Source organism: Hyalella azteca, unplaced genomic scaffold (assembly GCF_000764305.2).
Source record: "Hyalella azteca isolate HAZT.00-mixed unplaced genomic scaffold, Hazt_2.0.2 contig7882, whole genome shotgun sequence".
Taxonomy (NCBI): Eukaryota; Metazoa; Arthropoda; class Malacostraca; order Amphipoda; family Hyalellidae; genus Hyalella; species Hyalella azteca.
Window position 1 is genome coordinate 10,832 of NW_025937992.1, and position 12,058 is coordinate 22,889.

Consider the following 12,058-nt stretch of genomic DNA (forward strand, 5'->3'; position numbering starts at 1 on the left):
ACCTACATCACCTACACCTCCTACATCGCCTACACCACCTACATCGCCTACATCACCTACACCACCTACACCACCTACATCACCTACACCTCCTACATCGCCTACATTACCTACATCGCCTACACCACCTACACCACCTACATCGCCTACACCACCTACATCGCCTGCACCACCTACATCGCCTGCACCACCTACATCACCTATACCACCTACATCGCCTGCACCACCTACATCACCTACACCACCTACATCACCGCACCGCGTCCTGCTGCTCCTGCAGGCGTCCTGCTGCTCCTGCAGGCGTCCTGCTGCTCCTGCAGGTGCTCTGTACCGTCCTGTACCGTCCTGCAGCCGAGGCCGCTGTCTGCAGATCAATGCTAATCAGCAATCGACTGCCAGGGCAGCTGTGGCACTCACAGCTCCGCGACCCCAAGGCAGTCAGCCCTTGTCTAAGCTAGCCATCTGTGCCATCTGAGCGAACAAAATTTAGATCCGGGCCTGACTCTGCATTAGGTGCCGCCCAGGACTCGGGGAGCACGTAAATTAGCCGCTCTATTTCCGCTTCGGCCGTGGCTTGATGTGCAGACTCTGGGCAGCTTGCAAGCTCGGCCAACCTATGGGTACGCACACAGTGAAAGCAGGTTGCCAGCTAGCGTGCTGGTTACCTGCTCAGGCTGGCGCATGAAACCATAGAATATAGAAGCCTATTCGTACAGGTTTTCACTGTGCACACTTACATTATTATCCTATGTTCTTTCTTGTGACTGGTTGCCCGCGCGGGCAAACCTGCTTCCACTGTGTGCGTACCCCATGTCATGCTCTCAGGCAAGTATAGAGTCAGAATAGAGATGCTTAATAGAAGCTGATTTCGTTCAGGTGGATTACCACAGACACAGAACAACTTTAAGCCGTGTGTACTGTGTAGCGACTTCGTGTTGAAGCCTAGGCGGTATGCAAATTTTGTTACGGTGAAGTGTTGTTTGCGTGAGTGTTCACCGGCGTTCTTAACCACGATTCTGATTCTGTATTTGCGATACATCTATGAATCCAACTTCAGTACCTATTGCAATACTTCAATAAATTCAAATTCACTGCTGCAGTGCTCAAATAAGCTTCAAATCACCGACGTGTGGAACAGCCTCCCCGATGACATCGTTGGCGCTCCAAGTATGAACGCGTTCAAGAATAGACTAGATAAAGCTATGAAAAATATATGTTCAGACTTAAAATGCCTATCACCATATCGAACCAGGTGGAACTCTAGTAGCTATTTCAACCCATCGTCAGTTAGGAAAAGATCCGGTCAAAGGACCTGTTTTTAGATCTCCTATGGAGACGTCACGAAAAGGAAAAGAATCGGTGACAGGCCACATCAGGCCTATTTTTCAGCGCAGACTTCACTTTTCTATGAAAGACAATGACTTCTTCACTATTCTATGCTAATACTCTACGTCGGTGAAAGTCGTTGCAGCTGCTGCCGGCGTTCGTCACCTTGGCGACCGGCGGCAAGACGCTATGAAAATGCGTCGCCGTAACGACGACGCCGCGTCGATGCCGCGCCGGTGAATAATTGTGCGGCTTTCGATTTCCGATTCCAGGCAATACGATTCAACCTAATTTAAACGGCCTATAACGGTGGTAGGCTGTCCAGAGGGAGGGTTGTCCAGAGGGAGGGTTATCCATAGTTAGGGTTGTCCAAGAGTGTTGTCCAGAGGGATGGTTGTCCAGAGGGATGGTTGTCCAGAGGGAGGGTTGTCCAGAGGGAGGGTTGTCCAGAGGGAGGGTTGTCCAGAGGGAGGGTTGTCCAGAGGGAGGGTTGTCCAGAGGGAGGGTTGTCCAGAGATAGGATCGTCCAGAGATAGGATCGTCCAGAGGGAGAGTTGTCCATAGTTAGGGTTGTCCAGGAGTGTTGTCCAGAGGGATGGTTGTCCAGAGGGAGGGTTGTCCAGAGGGAGGGTTGTTCAGAGGGAGGGTTGTAAGTCTCAGGGCTGATCTCAGGGACATCTTTTTATAGTTTCCCGGCAACAGGTATGGGCGGCAACAGGTGTGTTTCCCCGCTGTTGTTGTCGCTGCCGTTGTTACCTCTCCTGTTGCTGCTGTAATGGTCCTATCGATCCCGTGCAACAGGATCAGGATGTGTCACTGTTATTGCTAACATGCAACATGTGCTGTTGTTATAACAGTTTTACCCTTAATCTTTCATCTGTTAAGACCATTTTTGTGAAATAACTGTAATGTTGGTAGTTTTGTATTGATGTCGTTGATGTGTACTGTAAGTCAGGTTGCTAATAGAACCCCGACGATTACTAACATAACCAGCTGCATATATTAAATTAATTACGGACAATTAAACTACGCGTGTTATAGGCTCAAAGAACGAGTTATCCAGTCGATCGAGACGATAGAATTTAATAAGACAGGGTAACTTAATTAAATTAATTTATTAACTAATTAGGGTTTAACTCAAAATTGTCTTTTAATTTTCTATTCCAAAGCACCATCACACTAATATTAAAATTTATGTAAAATGAGCATATTCAATCGGAAATATAATCCATGTTCATGATTTAATGGTCCTTGAAATTATTGCAAATGTGCGCTGTGATCCTGAGAAGCTTAGACGTGACCTCAGATCTCGTGTTGGTGACTCATACAAAAATACACACACACGCTCATACATATCTCGTGTTGGTGACTTACAAAAAACATACACACGCTCATCTCATACAGCTCTCGTGTTGGTGGTTCATACAAAGCATCAGCTTGTGTTTGGTTGTCGCTTGTTATTTATTAAGGCGGTACGAGAATGATCTATTGCTCATGTGGCTGTGTGGCGTGTGTGTGTTGCTGTGTGACGTGTGTGTGTTGCTGTGTGGCGTGTGTGTGTTGCTGTGTGGCGTGTGTGAGTGTAACATGCGTGGCTGTGTGGCGTGTGTAACATGCGTGGCTGTGTGGCGTGTGTAACATGCGTGGCTGTGTGGCGTGTGTGTTGTATGGTTGCCATGGCAACGCTGGTAAGCATAGCGTCGCACTTGACTTATAAGTGCCGCACTTCTGTGCGTACGTCGTGTGCGTACGTCGTGTGCGTACGTCGTGTACGTGCGTCGTGTACGTGCGTCGTGTGCTTGTGTTGTGTGCGTGTGTTGTGTGCGTGGATAGCGTACGTATTAACCATCATGCTCATGCGTGTAGGCGTACAGTGCAGACAGTGTTAGGCGCATCGTGCATATTATACTGCACTGCCTGTCTCTTAACCAGGCAAGCTTTATTTATTTATTCTCCTACATACTTCTCTTCACTATAATTTTTGGCAACACATATTACTCAATTCTGATTATTTGCAATAAATCCTACTCTTCTATTTCAATAAACGGAAAGTATATTTTCTTGCATTGGAGTAAATGTTTTTCAAACAAGTGTCAGGTTATTAAGCAGGGCCAATATTTATTTATATTGAATAATATTGTATGATATTGTTACCAATCACACGCAGCCAATATTTACTTATATTAACTAATATTATATAATATTGTTGCCAATGACACGGAGCCAATATATACTTATATTAACTAATATTATATAATATTGTTGCCAATGACACAGAGCCAATATTGGTGACATTATAGCGTGTTACGTGACCTGCGTGCGAGGTATGAGATCGCGCTGCTGCAGCGTTTATTATACATGTCCATACAAGCACCTGTATATTCAGTATGATTATGTGTGAATACAAGCATCTGTATATTCAGGATTGTAAAAATATGTGTGAAAATATGTGTAAAAATATATATTCATGTGCAGAGGAATTGTAAGAATATGTGTGAATACATGAATCTGTACATTATTATGCAAAAGAATCTGAAGAATATGTGCCAATACATAAATCTGTATATTCATGCAAAAAGAATTGGAAGCTCATATGCGAATACAGGAATATATATATTTATAGGCAAAGCATTAGAATATATGAATTGAATTTTCTAGTGAATTCTCAGAAAGCAGTAAATTTTAGAATTTTTTAGATTTTAGCAAATTTTAGAGTAAAAAAATTCTTTTTAGAGTAAATTTTATTTAGAATTTTTTTGGTAAATTTAGGCCACCTTATGTAGGTGGATCATAAGCAGAAGAGGCTGTATCTTGTAAAATAATACATTAATTTTTCAACAATTTTGTTCTTTGAGTAACGTGCTATTTTCGCTGGACCAGACGACTTGTGTAGGTAATGGTTTATTTTTGATGAAATAAATAACCTGAAATATGCTGCCGAAATAAAATAAGATGACACCAATTAGAAGACATCTGAAGCATATGCTGCCTTATTTAAAGACTTTAAAACTGCACGTTAAAGACTTTAAAACGCTGGTCTTTTGTAGGTCTAAAAGTAAGTACACATCGCAGCCTAGAGTGTGTTGAACTTTCACACAGGGTTGCGTACATACAAGAGGGTTACGTGCACACATGGTTACGTACATACAGGAGGGTTACGTGCACACAGGGTTGCGTACATACAAGAGGGTTACGTGCACACATGGTTACGTACATACAGGAGGGTTACGTGCACACANTTCCCTCACTCCCTCCCTTCTTCCTTCTCTCACTCCCTTCACTCATCCTCCCCTCTCTCTTCTCACTTCCCTCTCTCCTTTCCTTCAGCTCACTCCCCACTCCTTCCTTATTCCCCTCACTCCCCTCACTCCCCTCACTCCCCTCGCTTCCCTCACTCCCCTCACTCCCCTCGCTTCCCTCACTCCCCTCACTCCCCTCACTCCCCTCGCTCCCCTCGCCCTAAGATGGTAATCATGAGCCAAGCGAGAGATCAATTGTCGAGCGGCGGTGGTGGTGAGGTGGTGGTGGTGGTGGTGGTGGTGAAGCGGTGATGGTGGTGGTGGTGAAGCGGTGGTGGCGGAAGTGAGGTGGTGGTGATGGGGCGATGTTATGATGGTAAGGAGGTGGTGGTGGTGATGGGTGCTGGTGGTGATGGTTAGGTAGTGAGATGGTGGTTATGGGGTGGTGGCGATGGAAGTGAGGTGATGTGTCGATGGTGAAGTGATGATGTGACGGTAAGTTGATGTAGTAGTGGTGATGAGGTGATTTGGCGGTGGTGATGGTGATGGGGTGAGGTGATGTGTCGGTGGTGGTGATGCAGTGTTATGTTGGTAGTGTTGTGAGAGTGATGATGTGGTGAATGGGCAGGAATAATGATGACAGTGTGGCCAACTAATCACAAGGCCGGGCGGCCTTGTAACGGAAAATAATGGATTCACTTTTCAATAATAATTAATGAATAATTTAATTTTTTAACTTATACGTGTAGTCATTTCTGAATTTTTTAGTAGATATAGATTTTCGCAGCAAAAACCTCAAATGCATGGCTTGTTCGATACATTTATTTCAATAATACATTCGTAATGATTTTATCGATAAATTAATGCAAAATTTTGCTTTTTCCTCTTCCAGACCACGACTGCATCACTCGTCGGTAGGCAATTCATCAGTTCACTCTAAATCCTTCCCCTGGGGTAAAAACATCACAAGTTACCCTAATCCCAAGACAAGTTACCCCATTTTCCAGGCGAGTTACCCTGAAACCGATGGAAACAATCAAATCTGTTCTTATCAGGTGAAAGATAACGGAAATACTTCAGATTATGCGTCTATCTACAGTCTCTTCAACAGCTGCGTGACGAGTGATGTTACAGTTATCAAAGTTTGACGTTACAGTGTTTAAAGTTAGACGTTAGTGCGATAAAAGTGAGACGTTACAGAGATTACATTTTGAAGTTATAGTAATGAAAGTGTGACAAGAGTCGTCAAGTAAACAAATGTCGATTACTTAAATAACATCAATGCCAACGTCAAGACAATATGAGTGATAAGTGCATGAATGACATCAGCAATAACTGTATAAATAACGAATACATGAGCATCAACCACTCCAACAATATTAGTCACAATATCAACATGATATCATGTGACGAAATCTATAGAAAGAACAGCACCGTCAGCGATGACATCATCATGAGTAACAACAACAATAACAACATCGGCATTAGTAACAACAACGTCAGTGTGAGTGACAACGATATGAAAAATAAAAGCAGCCTCATTGATCATAGCAGCATTTGTCAGAGCAAGAGCAGCACAATTAAACGCATCAGCATGAGTGAAAGTAACGTCGCGAGTGAAAGCAACATCAGCACGAATAAGAGCAACATCAGCATGATCAAGAGCAATACCAGCACGAACAAGAGCAGCATCAGCACGAATAAGAGCAACACCAGCACGAATAAGAGCAACATCAGCACGAATAAGAGCAACATCAGCACGAATAAGAGCCTGATCACAATGGACGTTGCCAGAAGTTCAACCACCAAAACCTACGGCAAGCAGACTTCTCCCAAATCTGCGTCTGCCACTAGTCCAGTTATCAGTGGCAATTGGGCCAGTGCTGTTAACTGCTCCACGACAATCTCCTCAACCGATAACAGCCTACATAACATCTCAGAAAAAGCTCAGGAGTTATCAGTCCCTTCAGAGCACCACAATAACGGCGTTAAGATTGAGAGGAGGTCGCCTAAACCATCCTCCGAAAGCTCGTCATCCTGTTTATCTCATTGGGAAGCAACAGGTGCTACCGTCACAGCTACCATTAAAACTGAAGTTGAAACCAATGATATCGTAGGTATTAGTGCTACTGCAGCTGGTACGGATGATACCATTGCAGGTATCAGCCGAGCTTATCAAGCGCCGATGGTTAGAGTGCGAACATACGCGATAAAACCCGACCTTGTTAGCAATCTGCCGATGATACGAGCCAGCGTCGTCAGAACAACCAATCCTTTAAGAACAGGTCCTGTCTTCAGTAGTAAGCTGATAAGAACAAGTCCTGACAAAACTAGTCAGTCTATACGAACAGTTGCTGTCAGCAATAGTCAGCTGGTAAGGGCTGCTGGTGTCAGCGAAGAGACACATAAGCCTTTGATATTGTCCACGCTGCCTTCTATCTCAACGACAGCTGCTGGTGTCAGCGAAGAGACACATAAGCCTTTGATATTGTCCACGCTGCCTTCTATCTCAACGACAGTCAAGATGTCGCATGCTAACCGTTTAAACGAGGAATCTTGCTCAAAGGTTCTATCCGTTACAGCGGGTGAGACTACTTTCCCTTCCTGTGTAACGGTGCCAGGGGCAACCGTTACCACGGCCTTATATGAAACCGGATCCAATACAGCCATTGTAGATGATGGCTCTGGCACGACGATGCTGGTGGCAGGGGCGGAAGTGGTGCGATCTTCCGTAGTGTCGTACGCGACACCCATCCTCCGCCACGTCTGCCTGCACACTGAGCCTCCAGCAGTGACGCTGGCCCAGCGGGTGAGTCCTTTAGGTGCTTATACACGTGGCTATTAGTTGCGTATATTGGTTACGTCTACCAGGCCAGGCTACAAAAATTTGTGATGCTTGACGTGTTCAGAGGCATACTAGCTGGTTCATTGCAGGCAAGGCAACTAGAGTTGTTTTGAAGCAGACTTTTAGGTGCTTATACACAGGGCTATTAGCTGTGTATATTGGTTGCGTATACTACAGTTTTGCAGGTTGAGTGCCTGTACACGAGTATAGCGTTTTCGGTACACTGCGCCCGCGTCAGTGCGACGTTGGGAGTTGTCGAGTAAGGGTGTGCACGGTGGAGGCATGCGAGAGCAAGACCGCAGTGCGCGCTATAGTTGGCGAGAGAGAGAGCGACGCACCTGTACTCTGTATGACGGCCGGACGGCTACTGAGCGCAATAGACTTTGCTGCAGTTGATTCAGTGACTTGATGGCTGAATGAATGCGTATTAATGGCGCAGTTGTACAGGAATTAATACATGCGTATGTGCAATAACAGGTATATAATTGTGTGTATATTCTTCATTACCTCCAATTATTGGCTACCGTGAAGTTAGTTTTCCACGCCTGAAATAGTTCGCGAATTAGTACAGTTTACGAAGTTTAAATCAAAGCTAAATATTTGCCGGGGTTTCTCCTCTGGTGGTCATACCATTGTTTCTCCCATGCAGGCAACAAGTAGGCGCGACACTCACGCTCCTTCAACCCGAGATTCTCCATCGATTTGTGTGAAAGATGAACATCTGTCAACCTCTCGGTCAAGTGACAGTAGCTCTCCAGAGCGGTCGAAAGATAACAATTTTCCACTGCAATCAACTGACAAATTGTCATTGCAGTCGAAAGACAACAAATTGCCGCGATTATCAAACGACAATTTGCCTCCTACCCACTGGAATGACAGTAACAACAATAGCGAGACGGGCAACGAGCCACTGAGAGCAGCAGAACTCAGTGGAGGCCAGCGGCCAAATCGACGTTCGTCCGACTCGGGGGCGGCGCCCGACGTGCCACGTCCCGACTCGCGGACGGTGCCCGACGTGCCACGTCCCGACTCGCGGACGGTGCCCGACGTGCCACGTCCCGACGACGAGCTGACGTCCCTGTCGTGGCTACAGGACTGCAATCTCCTCAGAGGTGAGTACCATTTATTTAAGTTACTCCTCACAAAACAGGGGAGTACAAATGTTCTATCACTTATATTATACACCATAATTACATTGAGCTTTTAATGCAGGACGTATCGTGCGAGTGCTTAGGTTAATTGTGAATTTCTCATGTTAATTGTTAGTTGCTGGCCACGGAGAAGACGATGCCGGAAATTGCATCGCAAAACACTAATTGCTTCACAAAACGCTAATTGCATCGCAGAGCGCTAATTTCATCGCAAAACGCTAATTGCATCACAAAACGCTAATTGCATCGCAAAACGCTAATTGCATCGCAAAACGCTAATTGCATCACAAAACGCTAATTGCATCGCAAAACGCTAATTGCATCGCAAAACGCTAATTGCATCACAAAACGCTAACTGCATCACAAAACGCTAATTGCATCGCAAAACGCTAATTGCATCGCAAAACGCTAATAAATTGCATCACAAAACGCTAATTGCATCACAAAACGCTAATAGCATCGCAGAACGCTAATTGCATCACAAAACGCTAATTGCATCGCAGAACGCTAATTGCATCACAAAACGCTAATTGCATCGCAGAACGCTAATTGCATCACAAAACGCTAAAATTGCATCGAAAAACGCTAACTGCATCGCAGAACGCTAATTACATCACCAAACGCTACTTGCATTACAAAACGCTATTTGCATCACAAAACGCTACTTGCATTACAAAACGCTAATTGCATCACAAAACACTAATTGCATCACAAAACGCTAATTGCGTCACAAAACGCTAATTGCATCATAAAATGCTAATTGCATGTGGGATGTGTTAAACAGTAGCAAAGTGCGCACTGCACCGCTGAGTGCTGACACCAAAGCTATTATTCCTACAAATGTGAGAGAACTGTAAGGCAACAAAAGGCTTTGAAGAAAAGACGTGACGCATTTGAATGCTCGCCCTCGTGTGCGAAAAATGTGTTTTTCGAGTAGAAAAATCACCGCAGACCTAAATTACGCGCGCTATTTACAGATACGTGAGAAAGAACTACCGCGATGAAGAGGCGGCAAACTCCTTTCTCTTCTGGAGCGATATTCGAGTGCAGAATATCTGTGGATTCTCTTGCGCATCTTGCGTTAAATTCTACTTGCAAAAAAAGTATTTTTTTTTTGGCCTGAGGAGGCGGGAAAAGAGAGGGACGGAGATTGAGGGGATGAAATTTCTTAAAAATTTGCAAGGATACAAAAAGAATTGGATCTATCACACAAAATTCTCTTAAGAATTCATATTTACGCCAAGTGTGGAAATGATTGTAGCCCAAACACTTGCTTTATTTGAGGTAATTTGCCTGTTCAGATGTGTTCAATCGCGTTCACGTGTACTGTTCAAACGTGTCCAGCATACAAATGTCCGACGTACTAGTGTCCGGCGTACAAGTGACCGGCGTACAAGTGTCCGGCGTATACGTGTCTGGCGTACAAATGTCCGGCGTACAAATGTCCGGCGTACAAGTGTCCGGCGTACACGTGTCTGGCGTACAAGTGTCCGGCGTACAAGTGTCCGGCGTACAAGTGTCTGGCGTACAAGTGTCCGGCGTACAAGTGTCCGGCGTACAAGTGTCCGGCGTACAAGTGTCAACGCACGCTTGTTGAGGTCAACGAACTCCGCGCGTTCACAGCCGTGCAACGGAACGCTTGCGGGTGTACAACTTACGCTTCGAATTCTGGAGCAAGAAAGCTTGTTGCCTCGTTGACGTTTTCTCGCGAAACTTCATTGAACGTCGACGTTTTTGCGCGAAAACTTAATCCACGTAATCTTCCAACTAGTGACTTGGCTGCATGAATCTGTTCATCTTGTAAATTTGTTACACGTCTTCATATTCAAGGAGAAACTGGCTGCTAGTCTAAGCTTCATCTAGAAAAGTTGCTGCTTGTCTACATTTCGTCGAGAAACTAGCTTTGCGTTGCTGCGTTTTTGATTGACCTCAACATTAACGCTAGTTTAATCCATCGTAATCCGCTTACTCCGTACGGCAGATTTTCTAATTACAGAGGACCTGTGGCTGCTGCAGGTCCTCTCAGCCGCAGCTGCTGCAGGTCCTCTCAGCCGCAGCTGCTGCAGGTCCTCTCAGCCGCGGCTGCTGCAGGTCCTCTCAGCCGCAGCTGCTGCAGGAGCGGCTGCTGCAGGTCCTCTCAGCTGCGGCTGCTGCAGGTCCTCTCAGCCGCGGCTGCTGCAGGTCCTCTCACCAACCCCAATTACCTACGCGCGATGCAACAGGTTATCTCATGCACACCTCTTCCGTCCTCGCCTCCCTCTTCTTTGACGATCGATGAGATGGAGAACAAGTTGCCTCTCTTGTAGATAAAAGTATGAAGATACTTATTTTCAATGCTAATACTATGTGGATGTAATGAGAATAAGGATAAATTACGGTTATGTGATAATATAGTGGACGAATTATGTCGTTCATTGTAATTGCGAACAGGCAATGCAGGCATGCCCGGTTGTACAGCTTTGTAGATACGGATTTTATTGACATCTATTAAGCATGCTTGAAAAGTACAGACATTAATACTTGAATAGCGCGTTTTTAATTCGAAAGAGAACATAGTTTTGCACGTGCATTGTGATAAATTTTTTGCTTAAATGTAGTTCTTATTGCATCATAATGAACGCAATTAGCACGGACTGAAGCTTCACGTTTATAATTGCTTAGGAAGTGCGGTAGCGCAGCACACATGTCCTACTCAGAATAATGAGATAGATTTTGTCCTAATGTCGATGTACTTTTTGCCTTTTTGTGGGCCATTCTGGTCCAGTTTGGCGCGGCAGAAGGGCGTATCAGTGTTGCGTCAGCTCTTTGTCTGTACTGTGGGTAACAAAAGTGTCACTATTTGGGCAAGATGCCCATTTATTTTTTGGAGTGTGGCCTTCGTTCGATGGCCACCGATATGTCGCCTATCAGGAGTTTCGTAGCGATATGAACGTAAGGCTATATATTGCATATGCGTTCATTCTGTCTCGCTTGTATCAGCCCAATTAATGTTTTCAAATGAAATTCAAAATAAATATTGCCGATTTCTGAGGGTAGGAAACAGCCAAACTTTGATCGCGTTCGTGAAATGGTCGATCGGGCCCATGGTTAGAAAGTTTACCGCGCTATAAATGGCATCAGGTTAATGAATAATGTGATGGAAATTAGTAAATTATCATCCCAACTCGTCTCCTTGACTCATGTATTCCGGCGATAAATGGATCAGGTGGTGCTCATGTGCAAAGAATTTCATTTTTTTTATATAATAAATCAGAATTTCATTATTTGGGCTGGCTGTGAAGGGTACAGTGCAGGAGGTCGCGTGACTGTGAAGGGTCCAGTGCAGAAGGCCGCGTGACTGTGAAGGGTCCAGTGCAGGAGGCCGCGTGACTGTGAAGGGTCCAGTGCAGGAGGTCGCGTGACTGTGAAGGGTCCAGTGCCTGTCTCTTATACACATCTAGATGTGTATAAGAGACAGGATCATAGCAGCATTTGTCAGAGCAAGAGCAGCACAATTA

At 45.1% G+C, this 12,058-nt stretch overlaps 1 protein-coding gene across 1 annotated transcript in view; it reads left to right on the forward strand.

The window, feature by feature from the left end:
- The first annotated feature begins 5,507 nt into the window (after positions 1-5,507).
- LOC108681379 overlaps positions 5,508-12,058 on the forward strand; it is a 28,332-nt gene continuing 21,781 nt past the window's right edge. The window contains exons 1-3 of the mRNA XM_047881409.1: positions 5,508-6,952; positions 7,022-7,374; positions 8,060-8,522. Of these exons, the coding sequence (XP_047737365.1) occupies positions 5,866-6,952; positions 7,022-7,374; positions 8,060-8,522 (1,903 nt within the window). The 5' untranslated portion in view covers positions 5,508-5,865. The remainder of the gene's footprint in view (positions 6,953-7,021; positions 7,375-8,059; positions 8,523-12,058) is intronic.